Source organism: Malus domestica, chromosome 03 (assembly GCF_042453785.1).
Source record: "Malus domestica chromosome 03, GDT2T_hap1".
NCBI classification, from domain to species: Eukaryota; Viridiplantae; Streptophyta; class Magnoliopsida; order Rosales; family Rosaceae; genus Malus; species Malus domestica.
The window spans coordinates 5,186,106-5,201,922 of record NC_091663.1 but is presented as its reverse complement, the minus strand read 5'-3'; the positions used below and the strand labels follow the sequence as shown (position 1 = coordinate 5,201,922).

Here is a 15,817-nt window from a genome sequence, read left to right as displayed (position 1 = left end):
ACATCGTAAAGATCATCTCTGCAAAAAATAAATTAAAAGTAAGGTTGTTTAGACAATTTATTGTAACAAATACATAGACGGTGCGTAATGTATTTACCAATAATGACTAAACAACCTTAGTAACTATTGATTTTTATGCGGTTTTGATTATAGACATGAAGTTCTATAAATTGATAGCGAACAATTTTGAGTAGGAGTTTCTACTCATCTTTTGAGTAATCAAGTATTGTTCGTTATGAAATATTGTTGGTACACGGGAACTTGTATGAATTTAGCTTCTTTTGCACTTGAGTAAAGGAGTGCGAAAATCACTTGCTTTGCCAACTCCACAATTTTGTTCAAGTTAAAGGTAAAAGATGTAAGACTATTGATTATGATGAAAACTTTTCCAGTCTAATTGTTTGGTGGATTAGTAGGAGTTTGATAAGTCTCGTTCAGGTTAAATTCATCTTCTACCTTCAATTTGGACAAGATTTTAAAGTTGACAATTATTTGCGTTTAAACACATTGAATCTTTTGAGTTATCCAATCTAATTTAAAACTAATCACTGAACGACAACATATACAAGACATCTCGCAACATGTCGTTTTATCATTTTGGTTATGCCGGATAATCAAGATGTTTGCACCGGGGGGGGGGGGGTTCATGGTGAATGGTGGGGAGCAAACTTGCTCACTTTCCTGTAGAGCTCTCCTAAGATCCTGAGAACTTGTGAGACCATTTTTAGATGAGTCTTAAGATTGATTAAGTTACAATTTAAATAATTCATGTTACACGCAAAACAAAATACTAATTGATAAACCAAAAAAAAAAAAAAAAAAAAAGAAGAAGAAGAAGAAAGAAGAAGATTTGATGTCACGTCATGTAGATATACAATAAAATAATAAATACTTCATCTATTTTAGCTTATCTTTTGGAAGGGTACATATTTTTACTAGGCAAATGGCCACATCAACTATCAAAGTACAAATTTGTTTCAAGAAATCGTCTAATTTTTTGGAGATGCTCTAATAATGCTTCCACTTCAATTTCATAAGTGCAGTTTCCAAATCCCTTGCTTGTTGCAGTTTCACAAGTGCATTTCATATGGTAAAAGGAATATGAAATTTCAAATGTGAATGGTAAGTGCAAAACTAGTAGGCATAGGCTCATATCCTTCGAAGTTAAAGTTTCGGTAGTCTCATGAGAAAAGGTTGCAATTTTTGTCACAGTCCGTACGAATTTAAGCACTTTTCATAGCTCTTAAATTCTTAATTGTAACTGCATATCCTTTCTTTTTTAATTTTTTTTCTTCTAATGGCAATAAATTTTCAGATATTGCAAAGATTAGGGAATTAAAGGATGTTCCGTGTATTTATGGACGTTTAGGAAATGACTTGGGGATTAATCCAAAAGAATAAAAAGGAAATGGCTTGGGTACCAAGGTATATTACCAAAATATTTACTGTCAATTCCAATTAATTTATAACGGTCCAGAAAAAACAAATATATACGATTCAATTTAACAGTCTTATTACGTTACATGTTAAGTATCGATACATATACAAATTATTTCTTTCTACCATACCAAAAATCATATTAATCTTTAAAATCACAAATTATTTTTTTCTCCTTTAGTTTAGCACTCACTGAATTACCATACATAACCCCAAATGAGTCTCTTCCCCCTTCCCCAAGAAACCCACCAACTTATTTCACCTCCAAAACAAATCTGTATATAAATCCTTCTTACTCTTCTTCCTCCTCCCAACAGCCACAAAGATCCAATCCTTTCTCCCATTTTTGTTCGATCAACAAAACACAGAACCTGAATCCCAAACCCCGCTTTCGAGCTCTCCTTTTTCCGCCATGGCCACCAGCATTGGCTCCCTAGACTCGTTAAAACCTGCCAACAACTGCGTCGGTTGCCCTCCCCAAAACAGTGCTACCACCATCTACGACTCCTCCCACCCTCCCTCCGCCATCGCCTCTGCTGACTCCACTCTCGGCCGCCACTTAGCACGCCGCCTGGTGGAGATCGGGGTGGGGGACGTGTTCTCTGTCCCCGGGGATTTTAACCTAACCCTACTAGACCATCTCATTGCTGAACCGGGGCTCACCAACATCGGCTGCTGCAATGAGCTCAATGCCGGGTACGCCGCTGATGGGTACGCCCGGGCCCGTGGCGTGGGGGCGTGCGTTGTCACGTTTACCGTGGGTGGGCTTAGTGTTCTCAATGCCATTGCTGGAGCTTACAGTGAGAACCTTCCTGTTATTTGTGTTGTTGGAGGGCCTAACACAAATGATTATGGCACCAACAGAATTCTTCACCACACCATTGGCTTGCCGGATTTCAGCCAAGAACTCAGATGCTTCCAGACTGTCACTTGCTATCAAGTAAGCCCCCAACTGTTTGATTTGCCCTTATTCGTTTTGAAGGATGTGATATTTTAAACTACTCTAATTTATGAGGAAGACATTCAAACTTTTCAGTGTGAGCAGAGGGCATATATTGCCTCGACCAACTGATCCAACCCACATCTATATTTGGCTTGCATATTTATTTCTTGAATCTACGAAGTTGATTTTTCATGGGGATGATTTTTTTCCTTATTTAACGAAAAATTTTCATGGAATGACCAAAATAATTGATGGTGGACAAACTCAAAACAAGTTCTATTGATTTAAATCTCATGGAGCAAATGAAGAGTTATGACAATTTCACAGACCATTTTTTGGCTAAGCCTATAATATATTTGTGCTTTGATCTATTTAGGAATTGGATTTATTATAATATAATATTGTTGTGTTATTTTATTTTTTGGGAAAAATTTGGACTTGGGTTATTTGTCTAATGTTATTATGTATTAATTCTTGTTTATGTTATTTGCTGTGGCAGGCTGTGGTGAACAACTTGGACGATGCACATGAACAGATTGACACAGCCATTTCTACTGCTCTCAAAGAAAGCAGGCCTGTATACATTAGCATCAGCTGCAACTTGCCTGCCATTCCACATCCAACTTTTAGCAGAGAGCCAATTAAATTTTGCATCTCACCTAGGTAATTTATTTGTTTATTGATCTTCGTGGTTTTTATGAGTTCGGTTGCCGTATATCAAACATGTTATGCCGTAGACTGTCAATTAACATGTTTGATTGACAGTCTGGCTGGCAACATAAATTTTTTCTCTTTCTTTACCTTGAGATGTAGTTTTATGACAATTTGATTATTTCATGGTACAGAATGACCAACACGATGGGGCTAGAAGCCGCTGTGGAGGCGGCAGCTGCCTTCTTGAACAAGGCAGTGAAGCCAGTTGTGGTTGGAGGACCCAAGCTCCGAGCGGCAAAGGCTCATGAAGCCTTTGTTGAATTTGCAGATGCCAGTGGCTATGCTGTTTCTGTGATGCCATCAGCCAAAGGGGATTTCCCCGAAACACATCCTCGCTACATCGGGATATACTGGGGAGCAGTCGGCACCGCCTACTGCGGTGAGATTGTGGAGTCTGCTGATGCATACGTGTTCGCCGGTCCAACCTTCAATGACTACAGCTCGGTTGGCTACTCTCTCCTTCTCAAAAAGGAGAAGGCAATCATTGTGAAGCCCGATAGCGTGGTGGTTGGCAATGGCCCTTCTTTTGGGTGTGTCCTAATGAAGGACTTTCTTCAGGCACTTGCGAAGAGGGTCACCAAAAACACAAGCGCTTACGAAAACTACGCTAGAATCTTCGTCCCAAATGGCCAGCCTCCCAAATGTCAGCCTAATGAGCCTCTGAGAGTGAACATTCTGTTCCAGCACATTCAGAAAATGCTTTCAGCTGACACCGCGGTTATTGCTGAGACCGGTGATTCTTGGTTCAACTGCCTGAAACTGAAACTGCCGGAAGGATGTGGGTGAGCATGCAACAAAAACCCTATCTATGTGATATGAGGATTTTTATTTTCTGTCTCATTAGAGAGAAAAAGTTGGTGTTGTAGGTATGAGTTCCAGATGCAGTATGGCTCAATCGGGTGGTCTGTTGGTGCAACTCTTGGCTATGCACAGTCTGTTCCAAAGAAGCGCGTCATTGCTTGCATCGGTGATGGGAGCTTCCAGGTTCAAATGCTTCAACCGGCGTTGATTAAACTTGATATTTTAGAGAAAAGTGGTTGATTCGTCTCAGTATGTAAAAATTTTCCTGGATGGCAGGTGACTGCACAAGATGTGTCAACGATGATCCGATGCGATCAAAAGAGCATCATCTTCCTCATAAACAATGGAGGATACACCATAGAAGTTGAAATCCATGATGGGCCTTACAATGTGATCAAGAACTGGAACTACACCGGTTTGGTGGATGCAATCCATAACGGCGAAGGAAAATGCTGGACAACAAAGGTTTGTGATCGATATAAAAGCAAGGGTGAATAAGGCAGCTGCTATTCTCACTCTCAGATTAGGAGTGGATGACAAACTGAGAGCGCGAATAGCATGGGACTTGCTTTGTTAGACTATGTTGAGTTGGAGAAGTAAATTATGACCTAATGTATGTGTTTTTTCCTTTCTTTTTCGGTCTCAGGTTCGTACCGAGGAGGAGCTAACGGAAGCGATTGCAACAGCAACTGGGGAGAAGAAAGACTGCTTGTGCTTCATTGAAGTGATTGTTCACAAGGATGACACAAGCAAAGAGCTGCTTGAATGGGGATCAAGGGTCTCTTCTGCCAATAGCCGCCTGCCAAATCCTCAATAAAAAAGCCATGCTTTAGAATGATCTCAAAAAATCCAAATTAGAATAAGATCTTAGTACTTTAGTAGATTGAATTATTTTATTTAAATTAGAATAAGGGCAAAATTATATCCTAGAATTGTATTTCTAGATTAGTTTCTACTCGTGAAGGAATATCAAAATTTCTGGATTTTCTCATTTACTTGGAATTATTTCTGCTTCACTCAAATCATTTCCTGTGTTTTGGAACCTTTATTTAATAAACGAGCTCAATTAGAGGGCGAGTCTCGGCACAATGGAAAGATTGCTCTTTTGTAACAGAAAAGTCATGGGTTTGAGTCGTGGAAACAACATCTTTGCAAAGTAAGGGTAAGACTGCATTGGCTTGGGGTCACCCTTTTTAATAAACGAGATCAATTGCCATGGACCAAAGGGGAAAAAATTAAGTTCCATATTATTATCAAACACAAATATTGGTGTGTTAAACATATGTAGGGCACAATTCCAAGTCTGTACACAGTGCCGAGTTTTTTAGTAGTGTTAAATATGTTTATAAATTGCAGGATACATAGCTAGATTTAAGCTGCGAGGTTGTTGTACACCTTAAAATGTGTTGCTTTCGTGACACCAAAAGCTTGTTGTAATGTGGTCAACCCAATTAACATACCAATCCACTAACCCACCTGGATATTACTAATATGCCTAAAAAACAGCCTGTATGATTGGTCTGTTCTTATTTTTGTTTATTTTATGTGGGCAGTCGTAGCAGGGTAAAAGATTTGGGTGTCATTGAGTATATGCGAGTCGCACTAGTGGATCATGTATGAGTGCTATAAGATGATGAAGAAAACTTGAGGTTAGACTTCCTAATTAGGTGATTATTCGCTCGGTCAATTTCAACAAGTGTATTTACACGTTATTGACTATCGACATATCGTTCATATTATTGATAGTATCAATACTTTAGTTACATAGTCATCATACATACTCATGTCGATAAGTTTGTAACCCTAAGTTTTTCTCCCCTAGTTGCATGCAAGGATCTCCTCATTGAGGGAAGACTGAGTTATGACTCTGTACAAGCTATTGCTAGAACTGTTTAAGTAGGGGAGTCAAATTTGATTTTTCTGTTTCCCTTAATTTGGGGCATGTATGTCCGCCAAATAAATTCTCCACCTACTCACTGCTACCTAGTTTCTCAATATCCTCTACCATCTTTGACCAATAATGCTTAGGCTATCTCTAACCGAAGAGTCCAGAGGGCCACATGGCTGAAAATAACCCTAAAATCGTCTTCAACCAAGGGCTAGGCCACAGGGCTCGAGAATCTGGGAGGGCCTCACGGAATTTCAAAGGGCCAAAGGGCCAAAGGGCTGGCTGCTTTCAGCCAGCCAGCCGGCCTCGGGTTGGCTATTTTTTTTTATAGTTTTCCCATTTCTGTCGGTTATAACCGACATCATTAAAGAAGATTTTTAATACTGTCGGTTAAAAGGCAATTCTTTTTAATTACTATTAGTGTCGGTTATAACCGACACTAATAGTTTGAAATTTTTTTAATATAACCGACACTAATAGTTTGAAATTTTTTTAATATAACGGCTAGTAGCCATTGTATTAACTTTTTTTTATATGAATTTAAACTTCTTTTTTTCCCTTTTTTTTCCTTTTCATATGAATCAAATTTTGTTTCATATTTTTTTTTCAATTCTATTTTACAAAATTTGTTTCAATTTTTTTTAAAATTCTATTTTTTTTCCTATAACTTCTATTTTACAAAATTTGTTTCATATTTTTTTTAAATTCCATTTTTTTCCTATAACTTCTATTTCACAAAATTTGTTTCAATTATTTTTTAAATTCTATTTTTTTCCTATAACTTCTATTTTACAAAATTTGATTCATATTTTTTTTTTCATATAACTTCTATTTTACAAAATTTGTATCATATTTTTTTAAATTCCATTTTTTTTCCTACTATTTCACAAAATTTGTTTCATATTTTTTTTCAATTCTATTTTTTTCCTATAACTTCCTAGGCAATTTATACAACATTAAATTAAATTAAGTAACATGAAACAACATTAAACAATATGAAACAACATTAAATAACATTAACCAACATACAAATTATACAACATAAATTGTAGTTTTTAAATAATAAATTATTTTGGTCCTCGGTTGGAGACGGTTTTTTGTGACAGGGCTAAAACGAGCCCTCTGGCCCTTTGACCCTCGGTTGGAGATGGAGGTAAATATGGCCCTGTACTGTTTATTAAAATATTAATATCTTGGGGAATCTTGGAGAGCCAGAGGGTTAAAATGAGTCATCTGGCCAGCCCTCAGTTAGAGATGGCCTTAAAAGCATTTTACATGGCACGAATTCATCGTCATCATATTGCTTGTACTAACAATACAATATAATATCATGTAGATAGAAACTTACACCTATCATTGTGTTATTGAAAAAGAACGCCACGTAAAGTCCTTCTCCAAATCAATACACTTGTTCGGATTTGAGCCTTGAACAAGTCGTTTATCTACGCCCCCCCCCCCCCTCTCTCTCTCTATTAAGGTTCCCTTACCTGTAGGGTACTTTGATCAAGGGCAATATAGGGTATGGGGTCCCCTAGAAATTAAAGTTGTATTTGAAGGACATGCGCTAAGATCAGTGAGAAGAAGAATATATTATAAACCCTTTTAAAATATTTAAAGATTATGCCCATGCCAAGTAATTACACCTCAAGTCTCTAGGTGAACATTTTGAGCTACCTTTCTGTTCAGCCTTAGTGATTTACTGTTCATCACCATGATAATACAGTTGTGGCAATGAACAAAATTTGCTACCTAAATTAGACGTGAATTATGCTAGTTGGTTAGAACAATATGTTCGTTCTTTGTATTATAAATTAGAATAATTTAAATTATCGTCTTGTCATAAACCATGATATCCAAATAAATATTATTATATTACTAGAATATAAATGCGAGGTGTTTTCATGTGACGAATGTATTGCCAGATAATTGCATGATGTAAGTAGCCTCTCAATGGAAATGATACAGCCAGTCACCACTCATATACCGCAACTATCCTGCAAGATTTGTCATGCCACGAGAATTTCCAGATAAATGTGACCCTTAAACAGAAATATGACACCCCCACCCCATTTTATTTTTACTTTTTTTTTTTCAGGAAGGACATGAAAAATAAAGCAAGAAATAGGGGAAGATCTGAATCTGGTAGGCTGTAAATATCAAGGCTTTTACTTTTTCTTTAATTTTCGACTGTCAGCATATATCCTTCTCTGTTGCTCTCACTTCTCCTTCCTTTTTTTTTTTTTTTTTTTGGCTTTCGGTTTGCTTCACAAGCAAAGAATAGACAATTGGCATTCAATTTTGTAATAATCTCTCGAAGGATTATTATATCAATTGGCATGTCAACCGACCTATATATATATGCTAGTTAAGATTTACCTAATGATTTCAACATCCCAGCCTGAGGCTACCTGGACAACAAACACTTGTCCAAGAAGTTGGTTAATGAGCATTAAGTTGTTAGTTGGCAATCAATCATGTACCATTCGCTATTCAGGCCGAAGCTTCACAAATCTACAGGTAAAATATGATGGAAATGACATTTTCATGTAAAACTTAAGACAAAATATCTCACACATCCAATACATTGTTTTAATGACGTCTCTTCCACTTGTGATAAGCAGAAACTAAGAGGAGAGAGAATAAAAGAAAAACAATCATAACACTCATTTGTAATTGATAGGAGCCCTAACCATATTACCTATCGGGCTCCATATTACTTATCGGGCACTATGGTATCCAAGTCTTAAGAGCAGTTACTCGAGGCTATGCATTCGATTCTCCTCACTCTTATATCGATTATATATATAAAAAAAAAAGAATGAAAATAAAAATTACTTTGCATTCGAGGTTATGTGCCGAATATCGCTTGTATGAAAAAAGAAAAGAAAAACAAAACTAATGTTAATGAACAATTGTTGCCCTAATAAACTAGTCACTAGAGTCTAGAGCATCAGTCGTCAGGTTTACGTGAACCCACCAAACCTTACGTCAAAAGTAATACCACATAACATAAAAAGGAACGACCCAGCAACTCATCTGCCACCCCTTCCCATCTTCTTCCACTGAAAGCAGAGCGGACAAGGAGGATGCCAGAAGAAGCTGAAAGCTCCGAGATCGTCGTCTTTCTCACGAAAGAACTCGAAGCCTCTCTAGAAAAGAACGGCTCGTTGGAGAAAGAAAACCATGAGTTGAGGCAAGAAGTTGGTCGTCTCAAAGCTCAAATAACTTCCCTCAAAGCACACAACAATGAGAGGAAATCTGTGCTCTGGAAGAAGTTTCAAAGCACATTGGAGCAGACTCCAGCGACAGAGAAACCGAATCCGAAAGTAGACTTCACAGAGTCAGAAGCCACAAAGGAAAGAACGGCAGCAAGATTGTTACCAACCAATGCACCACTACCAACGCCAACGCCAAGGCCTCCTCCTCCTCCTACTTTGTTCAAGGAGGTAAAGGAAAATAAAGGGCCGTCAGCCCCAGCACCGCCGCCTCCTCCTCCGCCCTCAAAATCATCAATCGGGTCAAGAGGAGTGCGACGTGTCCCGGAAGTAATTGAGCTGTACCGTTCACTTACAAGGAAAGATGCACACATGGAGAACAAGGCCAACCCTGCAGGAGTTCATGTTTTTGCACTTACTAAGAACATGATAGGAGAAATCGAAAACCGTTCATCTTATGTTTTAGCTGTAAGTTAATATTGCAAATGATTTCCGCACAAGTAGAAAACGTGTTTGCGGGAATCACTTCCCTATAGCAAACCCTATTCTTCTTATTCCATAACTCATACAGACAGAAATTTTTCTGATGCTATTTTCTACATTCATGGACAGATAAAGTCGGAGGTCGAAACGCAAGGAGAGTTCGTAAACTTTTTGATCAGTGAGGTCGAGTCTGCAAAATTTACAAACATTGCAGATGTGGAAGCATTTGTGAACTGGCTGGATCGGCAGCTATCTTCTTTAGTCGATGAGAGAGCAGTGCTGAAGCACTTCCCGCAGTGGCCGGAACGAAAAGCAGACACGCTGCGAGAAGCCGCTTTCAGCTACAGAGACCTGAGGAATCTGAAAAACGAAGCCTCATCGTTTGAGGACAACATGAAGGAGCCATCAATCCTTGCTCTGAGAAGAATGGAAGCATTACAAGACAGGCAAGCATGGAGTACAATAGCTTATTACTATTCCATTGATATCGGAAACTACGGATTCGGGTTAGGTCAGTTGACCGGAGCAGTAATTTAGAATAACGCCTCGTTTAACGTCACAAATCCGGTTTTGCAGGTTGGAAAGAAGTGTGAGCAGCACAGAAAGAACAAGGGAGAGTGCCAGCAAGAGATACAGGGATTTTCAGATCCCATGCGAGTGGATGCTGGACACAGGGCTGATGGGTCAGGTATGTAGAGAGCGATTACCAAATTAATTACTGTTTTACTGTTTACCATTATGGCTTAAGGTCCCCTGCGGCCTCTGATTACTATGGCTTACCAATAGCTTTAATTTGGCAATCATTCAAATAATAATTTAGAAGGTAAATTACATAGTAACCCCTCAGGTTTGAGGTCTATTACAACTCCATACAACAACTTTAAAACATTTCATTTTTATACATCCAGTACCATTTTATTTCAAAATAACACATCTGTTAGATTTTCTATCCATTAGTCTGTTAAATGCTGACGTACCACATTTGTGCTGATGTGGCTGCCATGTGGAAAAAAATATTTTTTATACATTAAAAATATTATAATATTAACCCAATTAAAAAAAAAAAAACATAAAAACCCTAACCTAGATCCCCTTTCTTCCCCCTCTCCTCTCTGCAATCCCTTCCCACCATCCCTCACCCACCCCCCAGCGACCTTCCCCCAAGCGACCCACATCCCTATCCCTAACCTAGAACCCAAAAACTTGCAAGAAGAAGAAGAAGAAGAAGAGGAGGGAGGAAAAAAAAAATCCCCAGTTCGTCCCCCCCAAAACCTGCAAGAAGAAGAAGAAGAAGAAGAAGAAGAGGGAGAAAAAAAAAGAAAAAAAAAGCCCAGTTCGCGAGAAGGTCACCGGAAGGTTGCGCGGGGAAGGGGGAAGGGAAGTGGGTCGCAGGTTGCGGCGGAGCGGGAGGAAGGGAGGTGGGTCGTGGGTCATGGGTCGCGGGTCGCAGCAGGGCCATGTGGGTTTTCTTTTTTTTCTTCTTCTTCCCTCTTCTTCTTCTTCTTTTTGTTGTTGTAGGTATGTGGGTCGCTTAGGGGGGTAAGGTTGTTTGGGGGGGGGGGGTGGGTGAGGGATAGTGGGAAGCGATTGCAGAGAGAAGAGGGGGAAGAAAGGGGATCTGGGTTTGGATGGTGTGTAGAGAAGGAAAGAGGGTGGGTGCGGAGGGAGGGAGGATCGCGGGTTAGGGGGTGCACAGGGAGGGTCGTGGGTTAGGGGGGCATGGGTGTTCTGGGTTTCTGGTTTTGGGGTGAGGGACGCAGGTGGGGTGGGGTGGGAGGTTATCATTTCTGGGTTGTAGGGAAGAAGATGAAGATGGGGGATATGGGTTTGGGGGTTGCGGGGAGAAGAGAGGATTTTGGGAGTTGCAGAAGGGTGGGGGGGGGGGGGAAGGAAGGGATCTGGGTTTCGGGATTTTCTAGTTTTTTTTTTAATTGGGTTAATATTATAATATTTTTAATGTATAAAAAATATTTTTTTTCCACGTGACAACCACATCAGTACATATGGTAGCCACATCAGCATTTAACAGACTAATGGATGGAAAATCTAACGGAGGTGTTATTTTGAAATAAAATGGTACTGGATGTATGAAAGTGAAATGTTTTAAAGTTGTTGTATGGGGTTGTAATTTACCCTCAAACCTGAGGAGCTACTATGTAATTTACCCTAATTTAGAGAAATATTAACAGGTTATAAGTGGGACTCTTCCTGAATTTTCTGCCACCTCATGTTTTGATACAATGTTTTATAATATTGGTACAAAAATTAACTTTAAATTATGAGGTGACAGAGAGTCCATGAAAAACTTCACTTTAAAAGAGTTCCTAGCATTTCTCAATAATTTATATCAGAGTGAATTATATGTTTACTGTTGACTTCCATTAACATGGTACTAAATTCAGAATAATTAGAGCTTTAAGTGACTAAATATCTACCTTCTAGCTAAGCAATCCACATCGAGTTACAATTTTCAACTGATTAATATTAATGTGGAAGCTAGAAAGTCAGAATACTGATAACATGAATTGACAACATTTCTCACTGGTCTACGAACTATGCATCGTAGATCGCGACAAATGTTATTAGCACTCTAAAATAGTTTTTTTGCATTGCACGACTGTTTCAAAGTGCTAACGACAACAGTTAAGGAGTGGATTTGAAGCAAGGGGATGGATTCACACACATTCATTTGAAAACATCTTCATTTCCACAAAAACCATGGATTGATAATAACTGCATATCTTGTACACATGACCACTTGCAGATGAAACTGAGCTCACTAAGGCTAGCCAAGGAATACATGAAGAGGATTATTAGAGATGTGGAGTCTGGCGAATGTCATAGAGAAGAAAGTCTCCTGCTTCAAGGAGTCCGTTTCGCTTTCCGGGTGCACCAGGTAGTGAAGCGCTCTTCACAAACGCAGTTCCAAATTTCTAGCCCTACTTGTTAACTTGTTGAACCAGGTACTCACACACAAAATTCAGTTTGCAGGTGGTTTTGATTCGGAGACGGTTCTCGCGTTTGAGGAACTAAAGAAGATACGCACAAATAGTAAACGAAATGGCACGATTTAGCTCGCTCTATATAGACTTGTTCAATTCGCGTTTCCGGGTTCAAGTGACTTGAACCCGGAAATTGATCGATGGGGTGTAAGCAGATTAGTAGTAGCAAAAAATGTGTTTGTAAAATGGCCAACATAAAATGTGTTTGAAAATGTTATACTGGTAAACTCCTAGATTGGTTTAATTTGAACATGGATTCGAGAGGTATTCACTCAGGGAAATTCTCCGATTTAGAGGACGCCGGAAGTGGAGGGCGTCTTCCGTCGAACCACCAGAGTCCTTGATCACATTGATGCATAATGAAACCAGTGGGTAAACAAGTTCTGATTGATGCTACTTAATTCAACATGACTACAGATAATCAGAATGAATAATACTAAACACACCAACTCTTTTACCAACTATTATCACAACTCTCTCACATGATGCAAGTCAGATTTCGGAACCACATTGAATCTGCATCAAGTAAGATAGCTGAAATAAAAAATGAGAAAAGAGGTGGTGCGTCTAGCATCGTTTGATGAAAAGGAAGACATGAAAGTGTAGAACTGCTCATTCATTACATGTAGAATGTGGAAGAGAAGGAACAAGGCATGTGATACACCGCCTAGATCTGTATCAAATTCCTCTCCAGCAAGATTATACCAATTCTCTTGAGACTAAGAGTTCTGGGATCCAACAGGTGAATCTAATCATTCCAATGACTCGCAAGAACAGGACTCCCTGTATTTGAAGTCATACGCTCCAATTTGTGGAACCCTAATGCAGGGAGTTCGTGAATGGCCAATATTTATCATGAATCCTTCTACATAACACCCATAGGCCAATAATTCTCCACTAAATATAAACACAATGTGGATCATCGTCAACCCTCTTCATTAAATCAAAATCCACTATGTTTACTCAAAATTCGAAGTATCAGTCTCCAAATCCTAAGAAAATACTAGATTAAGCTAGTGGACCACGCCACTTATCCGACCACACATAAAAAGCAACACTCCATATTTGGGACTCAAAAGATAGAAATTTTAGTGTAGAAACCAAAACCCTACGTCCCAGACCAAAAAACCACCCTACCCCATCCCCCTGATTGCCAGGCTAACACCTACTCCACTCTTTGATGCCACCCACATTCTTTGGCCTGGTCCGATTATCGAACTCTCTCTGGCCAAGTCAGATTTTCGAACAAAAGAGGGTGGGACCAAAAATGAGGTAGATGTGAACGAGAAAAATCAAGGAGGTGGGATAAAGTGGTTTTTTTTGTCTGAACCACAGGGTTGAGCTAGTCTGGTGTAAAACGTTAGAATTTCTGCCTCTACACCATATGCACGTCCCACAGATGTCTCCGACGTTAATGAGCATGGTTGGACTAGTTACGCTGTACACCAACCAAACACAAGAGTTTCTGCATACAACCACAGGCAAGCATGCCAGTTCTTCAAGATGCAAATATAAGATGGTCACTGATGAAGGATTCATGGTCACAACCTTTAGATTTGTATACCAAGAGTTGAGATTTAAAAACTCATTCATTTAATCTCCACCAATGGTCAAATCTAATGGTGGATGACCACACATTCCATGGTCACCAAACATTTCCTCAAAACATAATTGGGATAATCAACAATCCTCCTAAACAAACCTGAATGAATGCTGCCATGCACAACAACCTTATATAAATCTGTATTTCTTAAAAATGAGAAGAGTTAGGGTTGGATGATATTTTTTTCACGCAAATTTAAGTTTGGAGAAGAATGTAGGAAGGATCAATGATTGCCTTCACCCAACCCTAACCCTTCCCTAAAACTTCCCCATCTTTGAGAATAAAAAAAAAAACCCAACCCTTCAATCTTTCCATTAAACCTCCCAAATTTTGAAAACTCCTCAACCTCTCTGCCAAATTTGAGAAACCCTCAACTTTATCCCCAAATTCAAATGGGTTTTCTTGGTTCCCAAATTTAACTAAACAATTTGAAATTCAACCCCAAAATTTAACATTCTACTCAGATAAACCACAATGCAAAACATAAACAACTCAAACAACAAGTAAAACCACAATTTCATCAACCCAAAGCAATCATAAAAAGCAGTCAAATTCCATTTAAATATTAAGAAGTGCAGCAAAGATAAACAGATAAGAACGCCAAAGGTTTCACATTAATTCTAAACAAACCGCTAAGTCTGACAAAATCCAAAAGGACACGAGGACCCCGATGCGAACAGCTACACTCAGCTGCTGCCCTCACTTGGATCTCTGCCTCATCTTTCGGCGCTTCCTCTTCAACCTCCTCATCCTCTTCTTCTTCCACTGCAATCACACGGCACAAATGATCTCAGCTTCATAATTCAAGGATCGGAAACTAAGGCATTGTTTGGGAGCTCATCTCTTATCAGAAGCACTTTTCGGAAAAGCTAAAAATTGAGGATGCAGAAATGTAAACAGCTAGGAGTTGTTACCTTGGCTCTCATGGCGGCGAAGCGAGACTGGAAAACCTTGCGATATTTGTTGGAGGTCCTCCGATGAGAACCGGCGGATGAGAAATGGGAGATGCGTTGTGGGAGTGAGGGAGCGAGGTGCTAGCGTTTATGAGCAAAACCCTAGCTATATTTTGGGCCGTTGGATGTAATCGGACGGACATGGGCTCGAGCTAGGTGAGAATTATAGGGCATTATTGGGCCATCTTCTAAATAAATAGATCTTTGTTGTTGCTTGGGCTTCGGCCCGTAATTATTATTCCGATTACATCGGAGGAAATCCAAACGTAGCTCTTGCACTTGAGATTTTGTCTTCGAATTTCTTTTCTGTAATTTAGATGAATTTAATGTAAATTATTCTATTATTTGTAAAAATTGAAATTCAAACCTAAAAATGATCCTTCTACATTTTCCAATGTTTGAGAAAAGAAAACTACTCACTTTGGTCATTGAGATTTGAAATTAATAGAAGTGGTCCCTGAGTTTGTCCATAATCAATTTTCCATGAAAAATTAATTTTAAATAATGATCAAAATGACAAAAATCCTCTCAATTTAATAAAAATGGGCTTAAATGATTTGACAAAAAATTGAGGTATCATTGTCATTTTCTTTTTATTTAATTGAGATTTTTCATAAAATACTCAAATGATTAATGATGGACAAACTCAAGATTCATTTTATCGATTTCAAATATCAGGAACCAAGGTGATGACTTAGGTCAATTTTAGGGACAATTGTAGTTAAAAAGCTATCAAGATATTTTTGTGGGTAATGTTAGGGAGACTAAATTGTAAATA

At 38.8% G+C, this 15,817-nt stretch overlaps 2 protein-coding genes and 1 long non-coding RNA gene across 4 annotated transcripts; 2 read left to right on the top strand and 1 right to left on the bottom strand.

The window, feature by feature from the left end:
- The first annotated feature begins 1,746 nt into the window (after positions 1-1,746).
- On the top strand, positions 1,747-4,886 carry LOC103407654 (pyruvate decarboxylase 2-like). Its single transcript, XM_008346549.4, has 6 exons — positions 1,747-2,377; positions 2,880-3,043; positions 3,226-3,876; positions 3,961-4,078; positions 4,172-4,360; positions 4,542-4,886. The coding sequence occupies exons 1-6, from the start codon at positions 1,850-1,852 to the stop codon at positions 4,710-4,712; spliced, it is 1,821 nt and encodes a 606-aa protein (XP_008344771.3). The 5' UTR covers positions 1,747-1,849; the 3' UTR covers positions 4,713-4,886.
- Positions 4,887-8,806: 3,920 nt separating this feature from the next.
- On the top strand, positions 8,807-12,758 carry LOC103419992 (INCREASED PETAL GROWTH ANISOTROPY 1-like protein 1). Of its 2 annotated transcripts, none has more exons than XM_029099628.2 (5): positions 8,807-9,466; positions 9,611-9,927; positions 10,058-10,169; positions 12,246-12,377; positions 12,473-12,758. In XM_029099628.2, exons 1-5 carry the CDS (start codon positions 8,870-8,872, stop codon positions 12,512-12,514), a joined length of 1,200 nt encoding a protein of 399 aa, XP_028955461.2. In that variant the 5' UTR covers positions 8,807-8,869; the 3' UTR covers positions 12,515-12,758. The 2 variants fall into 2 exon arrangements, with proteins under 2 accessions (XP_028955461.2, XP_028955460.2); XM_029099627.2 differs by having other exon boundaries at positions 8,812-9,466; positions 12,466-12,758.
- A 1,862-nt stretch (positions 12,759-14,620) lies between these two features.
- LOC103418632 (uncharacterized) lies at positions 14,621-15,282 on the bottom strand. The gene is made up of 2 exons (XR_526784.4): positions 15,001-15,282; positions 14,621-14,851 (listed from the first exon to the last, which is right to left on the bottom strand). It is a non-coding gene; the product is annotated as an uncharacterized lncRNA (long non-coding RNA).
- Positions 15,283-15,817: the final 535 nt, after the last annotated feature.